General features: G+C 42.1%; 1 protein-coding gene across 1 annotated transcript; it reads left to right on the plus strand.

Moving 5' to 3' along the window:
• The first annotated feature begins 304 nt into the window (after positions 1 to 304).
• LOC110085817 (5-hydroxytryptamine receptor 3A) lies at positions 305 to 13369 on the plus strand. The gene is made up of 8 exons (XM_072990572.2): positions 305 to 424; positions 930 to 974; positions 1093 to 1202; positions 2410 to 2579; positions 3482 to 3642; positions 5590 to 5800; positions 8431 to 8604; positions 12245 to 13369. The coding sequence occupies exons 3-8, from the start codon at positions 1093 to 1095 to the stop codon at positions 12511 to 12513; spliced, it is 1095 nt and encodes a 364-aa protein (XP_072846673.2). The 5' UTR covers positions 305 to 424; positions 930 to 974; the 3' UTR covers positions 12514 to 13369.
• The last annotated feature ends 2270 nt before the right edge of the window (positions 13370 to 15639 follow it).

A 15639-nucleotide genomic window follows, 5' to 3' on the forward strand; every position in this document is an offset into this window, starting at 1 on the left:
GCTGGATTCCAGGTAAGGTGATTACCTCCCTTTTTATGCACTCTGGGGCCTCACCTGCTGACTGTTCTAGCACAGAACATGCACATGTATGAGTTAATGTTGGAATAAGGGAGAGACATTGGCTTTCATAAAAGCTGACCCACCCATTGGCTATCAAAGGGGTTCTGGACAACAAAGAGCAGGAAAAGGAGAACAATGTGTTGCATGACTCTGTTGCACTGAATCTTGCAATACCAACGCAGTTATCTTTTAATTGTCTCTATCAGAAATCACTCCTAAACAGATTTGTAAGTACCATGATGTGGCTGCACACCTGAACATCTCCTCCAATCGAGAGCTCTTCCTGTACACCATCCCCAAGAGGAACTGGGAAGGTGCCTTAGATGTTGGTCTAGACTTCACTTTGGTGTCCATCCTTTCAGTGGTAAGAAAGAATTGTCCAGTGACAATTCTTGTACAAATACTTGGGGAAAGAACTGCAGTTCCACCCCTGAAGTTGCATGGGGGTGGGGGAAAGAGGGAGAGGTTTTCATAGAAGCTCATTCACCCTGCCTGCCCCTCCTCAGCATAGCACCACATATGTGCCTCTTTCACTCTGGCCCTATACACAATAACTTGAAAGTAATTTCCACTGCAGAAAATGGATATCACTTTGAATAGGACTGTGTGGAGCATGGGGCTGTTTCAGAGCTAAATTCCATGTTCCTCAAATACGAACTTTTGAAACTTTCTTCCTCTCCCCACCATCCACAGTCCATCATGCTGCCCCAAAAGATAACTTTGGATGGTTTCCCAGCTCTTCACAGCTCTAGTTTTGTGGCATTTTGCTGTTCTGCTGGGGAAAGCTACCATTGCATCTGGCCCCATCTTACTTCTCTAAAACATAAGGGAAGGTTTATACTCATATTTTTCTTTTCCTTTTTTTACAGGAGGAAAAATTGCAGGTGGTTACATTCTATTTCTGGCTATATGTGGTAAAGTATTCTTTCTTCTCTCTTGTGCATGGTAAAAAGATCAACAACTGCAGGAGGAATTCAAGCCAAAATAATAATAATTATTATTTCCCTCCCCACTACTTTTCCTCTTTACTAGATGTGGACAAATGAATTTATCTCTTGGAATCCTTTAGATTTCTGTAATATTTCCAGTGTTTCCCTTCCTATGAACCTTTTTTGGGTCCCTGATATCTACATAGATGAACGGTAAGGCTGCTTTTATTACATTTCGAAGCAAAGTTTGCTGCTTATATACCATCCTATAGCATTTAAAGCACTCTCTGGGCAGTTTACAATTTAATTACACAGGCTACACATTCCCCCCCCCCCCCCCGCATGCCAGTAATTTTGAATATGTTCCCAAACTGCCTTTGGGAGACTGGTTAAAATTGGTGCTTAGCCTGCTGGCTGGAGCCTTATATACTGAGTCGAAGTCACTATTCCCATGACCAGGTATTGAGGATGTTGTGAGGATAGAGAAAGGTTTACCAGCACAAATAAAGGTGGAATTGCTGGGACCTTGATAAGATCTTATAGACTGGGGACATTTTGGGATTGGGGGCTTCCTCTCTCTTGAGATCTGATGTGGGAAGATGTGGACTTTCACTGAAGGCTAGAGTGTCTAAGCTGTACCTCTATCTCTCTTCAACCTGAATGGCTTCCATGACATTTCCAGGAACTACACTTCACAGCAAACTTTCACCACATACCAGGGCTTCTATCCCAGCTGGCCCAACTACTGTACTGACAGTGCTGTGGTTGGGGTTCAACATGCAGCAAACTGGAGTTGCCCCTCAGGCAAGAACAGCATTGCTGTCTGGCCAGCGCTGGGGAGGTTTCCCACCTCAGCACTGGCTGACTGATGATGTCATTTTTTGTGGGAATGGGGATTGTTCCTGTGGGCTCCTTCTTCCCTACATGGCAAGTGGGTGAGGTTGCCCTAACCGCTGTCATTAGCAATGGGAAGACTCCGAGTACAGTACTGGCCAGCCTGGGGGCTGAGGACTGTTCCACATCTTGCTTTCGTGCGAGGATTCACATTAAGCAGGATGTGTGAAGCAGGCAGTTTCACATCTGTTTTCAGATAACCCACAGTAAAAATCTCACTGCAGGTTATCTGAAACATGCGTATGTGAGTAAATAAACTAAGGTATTACCAAGTGGGGATTCTTGAAGCCAGTCTCTACACAGATCCCCCCTCCCCTTCACTGGTTGTTGCACTGAAGAGATTCTCCACCTCGAAACCACATCTCACTCACTGTCTTAATGGCTGAAATCAGTGGGGATTAGGTGAATCAACATCTATGTAAATTCCATTGATTCAATGGGTCTACTCCAGTTGTGACTTGCTCCTGGATTTCAGACAATATGTCCAAAATATAAATCTTTCCTAATTACAGTCCTATGTCTTTAGGGCAGATGAAGACAAGTTCACAGCCAGCCCTTTTGTCAACATATCATCCAATGGTTCCATCATTGCATTTCAAGCACATCGACTCACCTCATCCTGCAACCTGGATGTCCATGCATTTCCTTTTGACGAACAAAAATGCAATTTAACAATAATGTCTTCAGCATATTCAGGTAACCCTAGTGACCACATCTGTGCTTTAGTGAGCTCTTGGAGTCTTTAGCTTTCTTTCATCATGCCTGCTTGTTTGAATCTACCACCCCAATCTGTACTCCACATACTCATTCACATGCATCTCCAAAACCCTACCTTTCATCCCTTTTCCATGTATGTTCCCACAATACACCTAAGATATGTCTTTCCTAGTCATCTGTATTTCCCTCTTTTGTTCATTCGCCACAAAACAGCTTGCACAAGTTGCATATTTGGACTGTAACTCCCACAATGCCCCAACTGGAATTCTGGGATTTATCATCATCTAAGTTCTGTCCTGCACCCCTTTCTTCATTTTCCACATGGCCCTTATTTCTAGCACATTTGCTCTGCCTCTGACCAGGGTTCCCTTAGTTTCATTCTGAATTAATTCAGTGTTGCTTCCATAGGAGATTTGTTACCTGTGCTGGCCATTGCTTTGATACAAATTTCAATACATTTTGAATAAAACACAAATACATGGTGATTTCATGCAGAAACTGCTCAAACCCAAGGAAGGTATAAGCAGGAAGGCAAACATCCTAAGACAGCAGAGCAGTGTGTATTCCTTGGTTTTTCGGTGTATGCTTGTGACTGTGGATGCTTCCAGATGCAAGCTTTAATGTGCAACCTCATGGAACTTTATGGGAAGTCCAGGCAATAGCATCTTCAGTTGTTGGCCACTCCATGTTTTCCCGTTGTGTCTTCCTTTTTTTTTTTTTTGCTAGATTATACCTCCCAAAGAAAACATACAGCAAAGCTATAGAATGCCTTTGAACTGTGATTGATGGGTGCTGTCTCTGGAAGCACAGTGTGACTGAGATTTTTCTGAACTGTTCTAAAGAGGTAACTATCTGTCTCATTTTCCTTTCACTGACTCTAGATGAAGATATATTAATGAAGAGCGTTAAAACATCCAAGATGGCAAACCAAGATAGTCACAAAAATTATTTAACTAATGGAGAATGGAAATTTGAGAACCTGAGGATCATAGAGGACACGGTACACTATGATACGTTCAGCTCCAGCGTAGTTACTTATGAGGTATACAGTTCCTAATGCATTTCTCAGGTGGGAAATATGAGAATAAGAAGGAAATATATATATATATTCCTCTGTACCAAGTTTGTGAGGATTAATGCTTATTGGCTGTCTGCCTTCATAAAGGGACATTTTTAAAGAGATGCTGCATTAAGGGTGTTAATCTAAGGAGAAGTGAACTAAAAGGAGTAGGGTGGTGTTGCTTATTTTAAAACTGCTTTGCTCTTTATGCTAAACAGCCATTCAGACAGTAGCAATGCAAACACTAAATAAGTCTGAGGGTGAAACTGCGGTCTTACAGGAGTAAGAGACACTGTCCATGGTAATGGGTGGGGTGCTTGGCTCCCAAAAAGAACATTTAAAGTTCTGCAGCTGTTAGTAGCTTTATTCTAACCATTGTACCAAGATATAATCCTAAACATGGTTAGTGTTTTCCTTCAAGTAAAAGATACAGAGTAAAGCCTTTCAGTTTTGCCCGGCTTGCCTTTCAGTGGCAGGAATGTATTTTAGGAGAGAGATCCATGATGCCTTTTGTAGGCTCCCGATCTCAGTTAGGCCATTGCCTTTAGTTGTATCGGGGAGGGCGTCTCATTATGAAGGCTGAAGGGAGACTCATCTGCCAATCTTGCTGGCTTTTGTGGGTAGAATGGAAGAAAAACAATTATCAGAAAACAGATAAGACACGCACACGCACATACATATCCATTTGACTTAGGAAGCAAAATATTTAAGGCCAGCTCAACTGCCCATACTCTGAAAATATCCTTCCCCCTGTTGGAACCAAGTTTTGTTTTGTTTTCTAACACAGCTGGTTAACCTTGAGAAAAGAAGACTGAGGGGAGATATGATGGCACTTTTCAAATACTTGAAAGGTAGTCATAAAGAGGAGTGCAGGACCTATTCTTGATCATCCGTGAGTGCAGGGCATGCAAAAATGGGCTCAAGCTGCAAGAAACAAGATCTAGGCTGAATATTAGGAAAAATGTCTTGTTAGAGCAGTACAACAATGGAACCAATTACCTCACAAGGTGGTGAGTGCTCCTATGTTGGAGGCATTCAAGAGAAAATTGGGACAACCATCTGCCAGATCTGCTTTGATTTGGATTCCTGCATTGAGCAGGGGGTTGGACATGATGGCCTTATAGGCCCCTTCGAATTCAATTCGATATATGATTCTGTATAACTGTATTATCATAACAGTCTTGAAAAGGCATATATTTAAGATGTAGGAGTAAGGAAGGTTCTGCTTGCTGAATTATTGTCAGCCAAACTGGTAAAGGCAAATTAACTGACTCTCCTTTCAATCACAAATCCACTCTGGCAGAGAATTAGCACCACACCGGAGACCTATTCCAGGGCTGTTTGGATCCACTTCCCAGTTTTCCAGAACATGAGTCATTGCGCTGAGAATATTATATTCTTTCGAAAAAGCAGAGATCATAATCTCATCCATCCTTCAGTTGCTAAGAATTAGTAATAACTATGGAGGAATTTGAAGGATGTGGTGGCGCTGCGGGCTAAACTGCAGAAGCCTGTGCTGCAGGGTCAGAAGACCAAGCAGTCGTAAGATTGAATCCACGCGATGGAGAGAGCTCCCATTGCTTGTCCCAGCTCCTGCCAACCTAGCAGTTCGAAAGCATGCAAATGCAAGTAGATAAATAGGGACCACCTCGGTGGGAAGGTAACAGCATTCCGTGTCTAAGTCGCACTGGCCATGTGATCACGGAAGATTGTCTTTGGACAAAACGCTGGCTCTATGGCTTGGAAACGGGGATGAGCACCACCCCCTAGAGTTGAACACGACTGGACCAAAATTGTCAAGGGGAACCTTTACCTTTACTTTTCCTATGGAGAAATTTATGCTATTTATTTTTATTATTGTCATAAAACAATGTTGTTCTTTGTTGTAAACTTTGTTATGATCTCTCTCTCTCCCCTCCCCCCCACCAGGTTACTATGACAAGGCGATCCATTTTACATGTGTTAGCTCTGATCTTGCCAACCTTTTCTCTTTTCTTGTTGGACATGGCTATTTCTTATGCACCTGCCTCTCCTGAAGAAAAGATTGTCTTCAAGGTGACTCTGATCCTGGAAGTCTCATTTTTGTCTATGATTCTTAATGACAAGTTGCCAACAACATCAAATAACCCACCAGTCATAGGTAAGTGCTTTTACTGAGGGGATTACTTAGCAGTGAGCAGAAGTTCAAAAAGTTCCAGAGGGGCCCTCTTGACCAAGGACTCTTGGTAGTCACCTGAAATAGGAACATGTCCAGTAGAAAGCTTTCAAATCTTTTTGGCTTGATTTCACAAAACAAATTCACACTAGGTTTCAGTGAGCAGATTTATGGTTAGCACCCTTCCCCCCCCATTTTATTTTACTGAGGACATGCTCTGTGAATCATCATGATCTATTATTTACAGAGATATCTAAAATGTGATAGACATTACACACAAATAGTATTGTAAATAATTCTGCTAGGCAGAGTGACACAGGTCCCTCATGCAACAAATTTGACTGTCATGGAACAGCAGCAAATTGTTAATGTTTAATAGGTTATTATCGTTGTTTCACTGCTGGAAATAGGGAAAGATACCTGAAAGATTGTCTGCCTTGTGTGCTTGGGTATTGGCTTTGGGTATTATGTACATTTGTATGAGGAAGGGAATGCCATTTGCTACTCTACCTCAGGAAGAAAAATGTTGTGGGCAAGCCCTATGCTTAAGCATAGCAAATTCCATTAGCTGCTACAGTCGTGCCCTGCTTCATTATTACCCTGCATTACGACAAATCCGCTTCACAACGATGTTTTTGCGATCGCAAAATGATAATTTTAAATGGGTTTTTTTCGCTTTGCGAAGATCGGTTCCTTGCTTCGGGAACTGATTCTTCGCATTACGACGATCAAAATAGCTGATCGTTGGGTTTTCAAAATGGCCACCGGGTGCTCAAAATGGCTCCCTGGTGTGCTTAGGGATGGATTCCTCACTATATAGGCACCGAAAATGGCCACCGTATGGAGGATCTTCACTGGACAGTGAGTTTTTAGCCCATTGGAATGCATTAACCAGGTTTTAATGCATTTCAATGTGTGTTTTTTTTTTTTTTTTTTTTTTTTTTTTTGCTTTATGACGTTTTTGCTCTACAGCGATTTCGCTGGAACAAATTAATGTATAGGAGACTTAAGTCTGCATTGCTAGAATGGATAGTAAAAAGAATTGAGACCCCCACCCACCCACCCACAGAAGTTAGAATCTGTATTTGCTCCCCCACACAAAAAAGAGAGACTGCTGTACAAATTAGATTGCAATTTGTTGTGTTTGTAGCAGTGCTGAAGTTCCTTGGACTACAATTCCCAGACGCCCTAGCAAGTATAGCGTAGTCAATGCTTCGGGGAGTTGTACTCCACTAGTGTCTGGGGTACAAGGTTGGAACAGTTACACATGTGGAAAGCACTACTACTTCCACAAGGCCTAGCACCAGATATTTTCCAGTGCCTCCTGCCAACTACGCATCCTTATGTCCCCCAAAATGTTTTTTTGAGGGGTGGGGAAACCTCATCTCCAGAACAGTGTGAGATGTAGTCTAATCTAGTGATGCATGAGGGGAAACTGGTGATGATCAAATCTTTTTTTCAGTCAGTGTGTGAGGCGTGTTCCATTAATTTATTTTATTTATTTATCTATTTTATTTGTATCCCACCCATCCGGTCTTGCAACCACTCTAGGCGGCTTCCAATACAACATACAACATCAAGGCAATTTTGCTTAGTCATTAATTGTGATATATCCCTTTAATAACTATTGATGTGTGGATTGCTTTTATTTCATACAGATCAGAGTAAAGAGTTTTCTCGCTTAGCAAGTCTTTATACTTTTTAGTTTTACTGGTACATACTGAATTGCTTTAGGTAGAAAGGAGATTTTCTTGAAGGAGGGAAGGAGAGAACCGAGGGCTATGTATGTATGTATGTATGTATGTATGTATGTATGTATGTATGTATGTATGTATGTATGTATGTATGTATGTATGTATGTATGTATGTATGTATGTATGTATGTATGTATGTGCGTGCTTTCTTAAGGAGGAGGCACCAGTTGTATCATGATACATGGTAAATCTAGTACAGTACTGAAAAAAAGCTCTATTGTGCCCTCTTCCCTTGTTGATATCCTAAGCATGTAGTTATTTTGGCCAACAGTTAATCCAAGGCTGTCTTCAGGCAACTGCCACTTGGCCACTGAGGTTGCATCAATGGCTTGGTGCTCACAAAGCTGATGTGGTTCACACAGAACCTTCATCGCTTTCACCGTTCCATCTAGAAACTGTTATTCACATGTCCTCTAGTACGTATTCATTCTGAGTAACTTCTACTTTTTTTAAAAAGTGATCTGAAACACACGGAACCCCAATCGTAATTTTTACTGCATTCGCATCTGCTTGCAGGCCAGGAATCTACTCATGTAGGAGTGCCAATCCATCAGTTTTTGCACTACTTCTGTGGCCCAGACAGGATGGGCTCTACCACTGGGCAGAGTGAGGTGGGGCCCCAAGTGGCAACTGCCATAAGCCAGACGCAGCAGTTACATGTTGCCAGACCTGTGCCCTAATGTGCTGCTTCCAGGTACACTGAAGGGAAACTAAGGGTCCTCCTCTCTTCTATTGTCTGGCCCCAAATAGTCTTCCCCACTATTCTTCATGATATGTGAAGTGCACAGTAGGTGAGTCATGTCTTAAATAAAAGCCTTGGAGGGCCCATCTTCCACCAAAACTCTTTCTTCTTTGATGTAGCAAAATTTTTCACCGGCATGTTCATGTTTATGGTGCTTGGCATCTTGGAGAACGCCTTCATACTGTACCTCAGGGAGAGGAAACCAAAGTTTCAGTACTTCAAAGGAAAGAAATTCCTGAATAGATTCCTGAGAACAGAGGAGGAGAAGTCCGAGGATCCCATGACATGTTTTGGTAAGCATGAGAAGCCAAGGAGAATGATGTACACAGGGAAAGGGGGTGGGTGGGTGGCAAACACTGTCATTCAATGGTGGTTGTACCACAACCATTGGATCCCAGCCATGAGGATACCCTTCAGGAATACACTGTTTAATTAAAGAAACCTCTTCACACAAGTGCATGTTTTGTTCAGTGGTACACAAAGGATTTTTTAAAAAACTATATTCAAGAAAAATTTCAGCAAGGAGGCATTTGAAAACAATATCATAGAGGCAGGCACACTCATTGGAGAGCTACAATTTGGCCCCAGCATTCCTCCTATGCAAGCAGCTAGAATAGCCCTGAGTTGGTTGCTCTGTAACATGAAATTACCTGAGGCATCAGAACGTCACAGGCCTTTGCCAATAAAAAGGTTAAGAACATATAGGTGGATCTACAGATACAGAACTAAACTACTGAACAACCTTCAGGACTTCTTAGGTTGCTTCTACACTCCAGCCTTTTGGTGCTATTGAGATACTGCTGTGCTACAGGCAGGTAGAAGTGGAGTTAAATGGAAATTCTACATAATACATAATCCAGTCTTGTACTGTATTCCTTATTGCAGTCATACAGAGCCTATTCTGACAGGCTAATTCATAGGTCAGCCCCATTCAGCAAATGTCTTGTTTCTTATTGTTTTTAGCTCTTTAATTACTGTGTTTTTTTCTCTCTCTCTCTTCTGAAATCACTTCTGTTTCTCAAAAATTGCTTCTTTGATGAGTTGGTTCCTATTCATTTACCACCATTATATTCCTGAGCTGGCTACTTAATGAACCTGATTTATTTTATTTATTTATTTAACTTATATGCCGCCCACTCTACCCAAAGGTCTCTGGGCGGCTAACAACAATTAAAATTCAATTAAAATACAATAAAAGATAAAATGATTAAAATACAATTAAAATTGCCATCAGGACCCATAGTTTATGTTATTTCAATTAAAAGCCTTCTGGAACAGGAAGGTTTTGACCTGGCGCCGAAATGTCATCAATGTCGGCGCCAGACGAATTTCAGATTTAGTTCCTGGGGACTGGTGTGTTTCATTCGGAACAATTGATATTCCATATTATGATATTAAACAAACAGCAAATGAGCCATTCCTCTTGCTAATGAATAAAGCAGCCATTAAAGCCTATCTCCCATGGAAGAGGATCTGATTAGGGAGACCAAGGTCATGAGTGAACAAGAAAAAAACAAAAACAAAGTGCTAGTAGCCAAGAAGCAGACACCACTTGAAAAGGACAAGGAGATAAGCAATACCAGAGGGCCAAAAAGGCAAGAATGAAACTAGTACAGTATGAAATTATTATTAAGAATGAGGGGGAAGCATTTCACTAGTCCACATACAAATATAACACATCACTGCTGGGGGAAGAGAGAGAGAGAGAAAAGATAACAGGCGAGACACTGAAACACTATGATTCTTGGTCTGTGGGAAGGAGCCATCCAGGAATGGATTAATCCATTCCTCCATCCAGTCCAGGCAGGAGGAATGGCTTTGAAACGGCTTAACAGTCTTGCTCCAGAACCTCCTCTCAGTTTCCTCCTCCTGCCTTTGCCCAGAACAGGCCTGGCTTCTTGCACTCTCCTCTTTCTGCTCTTTGATATCTCACTTCTTCTTTCTGGCCTTTTATAACATTCCTTTCTTTCCCATTTCTTGTTTTCTCTTTAAAATGGTGTGTGTCTTCGCTCCTCCCATATTTTGCCCCTATATTGCTTTGAGCCTTTCTCGCTTTTTCTTTCTTTCTTTTGCCTTAATGGTTAAATCTGCCATTAAAAAAGATTTCAAAAAGATGTGCCTTAATGGTTAAATCTTTTTGAAGTCCCTTCAAAAATCCTTATCCATAAAGCACATTCCTGTGGCTTTTTACCCAAACTCTGCTGGGCATAAGCAACAGGTTCCTTGCTCTCTGGATCACCACACTGTCCCTGCAGTATTGCCTTTTGAAGTATTTTGTGCGTGGTTAGGTTCGCCCTCGGCCACCTCGGTGAGTGTAGGTCCTGGAAGAGATTTGAAGAGCACATAGGTTCATCCTTCTACATTCATAAAATGCTACAAGACTGACAAATATGCTTCATCAGTTCAACAGGTAGTTTCTGATTGAAGTGTCAGCCACCTCCCTCCCTGAGACCTAGGGCTTGCTTGGGTAGGTCCCCTTTCTGGATGGCTCCTTCCCATAGACTGAGAATGGGACGTTGGCTTACTTCTGTGAAGGTCTATTCTAGTCCGCAGAGGAGCCATCCGGATCCACCCAACTGGAGGTTGACATCATCCATGCCTTAATCCACTAGCATCCCCTTTTACTACCTTGGCATTCCTATCAAGCTCCTCCTTTGTCTGGTTAGGCTGATGAAGGTAAGTTGGGAGAAGCTAGGGCAGCATGTCTGTTAAACCTTTTCAAGTCCACTCTTCGCCTGGGCTATGGCGAGGAAGGGATTATTAACCCATTCTTGAATGGCTCCTTCTCCACAGACCAGAACAGACTTTCATGGAGGTAAGCTAATATTCCATTTTGCACTAGCACTGCCTGCATTATTTGTATCAGTTGGGAGAATTCATATTTGTTCTGAGGGGGAAAAAAACAGTAATGTTTGGGGGGGGGTTAATTTTTGTCTCACAACGTTTTCCAGATAAGCTTGTTTCTTTTGAGTCTCAAGTGTGTCATTTCTGACTGATAATGCAATATAGATCGTGGAAGTAAATCAAATATATATGATTTTGTTCAGATAGTGGGAATGAACAAATACTGCATTTGGAGTTTCTTTACATCAGCAAAATTCAACCCCCTCCTATATACACAAATATTTTCAGATTCTTCTTAACTCCCCCTGTCTATCAAGGATTGTGGAATTCTTCACCAAGATTTTGATTTCTGAGAGGAGAACATAAAATTTGTAAGCTGTTTTACAAATGTATGGACCTCCTGACTGGAATTAAATAATTGACATTGGGTATTAGTCAAGGTAGAGCCATGCTGCTTCCAAGTGAAAATGTGATCCACTCCTCCGTATTGTAGTGTAAATGTCTGCATGCGGCACTGTGAGTGCTCCAGGGGGCTCGTCCCCTCCCCCCAATCCTGAACATTGTACTTCTTTAAATTCACACAGCTTTGAAATATACAGTCTGGTCAACAATCCATAGGTATAATTAATAAACTCTGCCTCCCTCCCTGGATTATTTCTGCAGATGCCCTTGTATGGTACAGCTGCAACTGAATCAGAGCGTCGGGTCAGGCATGGGGGAGATGCATTTTTCTTTGGATTAACCCATTTCCCTCCCACAACTGGAACGCCTCAGAGATAGGTGCCTCAGCAATCAGACCTGCAAATTAAGCCCCCATGTTTACCTTCTAATGCTCAATCACAAAACAAAGCACACTAAATACATGATGAATTGATGAGGGAAAATCACATGCTATGACATTTTTCACCACTTAAAGGAGGAACTCTACAAAAAGTACTAAGGTACACTCTTGTTTGACCTAATGATCAGAGCTGAGACCCAAATCATTCAGTTAGCTGTTGTTTAATCTGCGCTTCTGCATCCTGAAACATTGTTTACTTCTGTGATTTCCTCTCACACTTTCACATCTCCTCATTTTCTTCCACACAGGAACTAGGATGGCCAAGGAGGACAATCAAACTGCTCAGCTTCCCTTGTCGGAAAATGAGTGTTCAGACAGCCTGGCATTTCTGAAACATCTGAACACGGAATTGCAACAAATCAAGAAACATTTGGCTCTAGAAGAATGCCAGGATGATGCCCCTAAATCTTCCAGGGAAGACAGACATTTCCTTCGTGTGGAGAAAGGGCTGTATTGTGCCCGCTTGATTTTGTCACTTGCCTTTTTAATTTATATTATCATCAAATGGAAACAGTAAAGTATAAGGCCAGAATACTGTAAATTGTTGGCCTTTGCAACATAGAACAAAATCCAGAAGGATATGCAGGAAACGGGGAAGATCTTACTCCTGATTTCCCCAAACCACACACATGTATTGCTGTATGTGAGGAACATGTGCCTTGTTTCAGTGGAAACATACAGTTTGACAAATTTGGCAATGGAGACTCTCTAGACAAAAACAGCCAGGTAACACTTCAGATGCATGTTTGCCACTCCTGCATTAAATCGAATAGAGTGTCTTAGAAAAGTACATTTGCTTTAACTTTTACAACAGCAAATGGTTGCATGAAAACGACAAGGTGTATCTGCCATCTTACGATCTACGTTTGAGAGCTAAACTTTCTGTAACAATTTTTCAGTGCCTTTTTGAAACTGTGGTTTTAGTTACCATATGATTCTTTCTAGAAGACTCCTTCAAGCTTTGGAGAGGTGGCATGAAAGATTTAGATTTTTTATAGGGCTTTTGTGTCTTTCCTTGTTCTGTTAAAAGCTAACATTTCAGAAGCTACACAGTCTCTTGGCTTGCAGTTGCTATGGTCAGAGAAGCAGCAGTCAAAATTCCTTGTCTGTAGAAAGACTTAGGAACCTTGTACCAAATTACTTCTGAGAAGCCCAGGAAAATAACATTATAATTGAAGCAAAATGTAGTAGCTGCCTAATTGAAAGATGCAACTGTAGATGCTTAGAGTGATATCAATTTAATTCCGCAAAGTAAGAAACGGACTATTGTTCACTTGCTGTACACTAACTGCAGCGTTGGCTCCAGTTTGCATAACTTCGGGAAAATGAGGAATGCATGCAGAGAGGTAATAATATAATATAATATTCAAGAATTAGTTTGGAGTCTGCTTTTTGGTTTTCTGATCATTTTCAGTGTGATGTCTTGACACACACTTTCCGTATGTCACACATAAACAACTGTGTACCGTAGATATAACTTTAGTCCTCAAGATGCCCTCCCATGTATGGTCTTTTAAAAATCATGAGTATTGTAGGCACATCCTTTAAGGGAGGAAAATTGGAATTGTTTTTATTGCAGCATACATTGTCCCAAGTATAGCCCACACTTTCCCCCCAATATAAGTCTTTAAGTTAGGGGTGCAGCCTACAATTGGGATATTTTAAATATTTTAAAAAATATTTATAAGGTGCAGCTTATAACCACAAGTGGCTATAAGGAACAATACGATAACTCCTAGGCGACCAGGGCTCTTCTCCTGTTATATCAACATGGAGTAGAAGGACCATTGAATGAACCTTCCCATTGTCGCGAGCACGCTGGAGCCGCTATTATCTCAGGCCTCCAGGAGATGCTCACTCTTCTTTTCAAGTTGCTGCCACCAGGTATTGCTGTTTCAATACCAATTATTCACAGAGACATGTGCTTCTTTGAAACTCAAGCTTGTTTATTTGATTAATAATAAGTAATAGGTAAATCACAAGTTGCTAATCAATCTCTCTCACTCACCGAACTCACTAATACACAGAACCCTACTCTCACTGGCTCACTCGATCTAATCACTCACAGAACTCTCAATCTCCAGAACTTCCCCTCACATACTCCATACCCCCCCTTTATATCCCAGCCCCTCCCCCTTTAGCACCACCTTCCGTTCACTCATTGGCTCCTTTTACACTGCTCAGCTGTGACGGACAGGTGAGGGCAGGGCTGAACGCTCCCATGTTCTAACTGGCTTTCCATTCTGCAACCAGTTGTACAGCTGATTTCACAACCAATGCAAGATTGGGCCCAAAGTGGGGAGTTATCTGCATTTAGGCACCACAATACTTTTCTATGTTAATGGCAACTGAGCAGAATTCATGAAAGGCAAGCAGTGTGGAATACATGGATGATAGCAAATTGAATTTACACATAAAAATGAACAGTTATATGCCACCAAGTCAGAACCAACTTATAGTGACCCTAATAGGGCTTTCAAGGTAAGTGACACATTTAAGGAGTGGCTTTACCGGTTCCACTCTCCCAGACAGTTTACATTACCAAGCGGGAATTTGAACCCTGGTTTCTAGAGTCCTAGTCCCTTGCTTTGTGAAAATGGCTGATGGCTGGATTCCAAAAGATCTGTATGGAGAATTAGTGGAGGGAAATGGCCCCAGAGGGAGACCACAGCTGCGAGCGAGATCTGAAGGCCTTAAGAATGGACCTCAACAGATGGGAATCCTTGACATCTGAGCGTTCAGCCTGGAGGCAGGTGGTGCAGCGTGGCCTCTCCCAATTTGAAGAGACCCTTGTCCAGCAGGCTGAGGCAAAGAGGCAGTCCCGAAACCAGCAAAATCAGGGAGCTGGACAGGGGACGGATTGTATTTCTCATCAGTATGGAAGGGATTGTCACTCTTGAATCGGCCTTCTCAACCACACTAGACGCTGTTCCAAGGTCTCTATTCAGAGCATGTTACCATAGTCTCTTAAGACTGAAGGATGCCTACTAGAAAAAGTCCCTTGCACTATCTATTACACCACACTGATTACTACAAAAATAAACATCCAACCCTATATTCTGTCCAATGCAATGAAAGTTCTTAAGTCTACTGAATGGAATTTTATGAGGGTGCCAGAGGGTCCTAGCGTCAGGCCAACCCCCAGACTTTCCACACAATCAACCCCAAGGGGATCTCTCCAGGACCACCTTGTCCTTGGAAGATGGCCAGACAGACAGTGTCTCCCCAGAATGAGTTATGGAGGTGGAAGACAGAAGCCTTGGGGATGTCTACCCTGAGTGGCCAAAGAATGAGGAATTATCTGAAATCAGCAAGGCTCAAGGTGGGGAACAGAGGTCAACAGAATATAGAAGGGAGGAAGGGGTCTCCAAAGGCATAAAAGTGGGGGAGAAAGCAGAGCAGAAGTGGGCATACTGGCCAAGGTGCTTCCCCCATCATCTGCACCTGCTTCAGTTGGTCATTTAGGGATATTCCTGGGCAGAGCTGTAACGAGCCATTTTAGCGCCTTGGGCAAGTGACACAGCCTTCCACCCACTCTGCCCTGAAGCATGATGTAAATCCCTCATGGGAAAGGAGGAGGAGCATGTGCTATGCTTCCAAAAGAAAGAGAGTATTTATGCCTCCAAAAAATGAAAGTGCATAA

The sequence above is a fragment of the Pogona vitticeps genome, chromosome 2 (assembly GCF_051106095.1).
Source record: "Pogona vitticeps strain Pit_001003342236 chromosome 2, PviZW2.1, whole genome shotgun sequence".
Taxonomy (NCBI): Eukaryota; Metazoa; Chordata; class Lepidosauria; order Squamata; family Agamidae; genus Pogona; species Pogona vitticeps.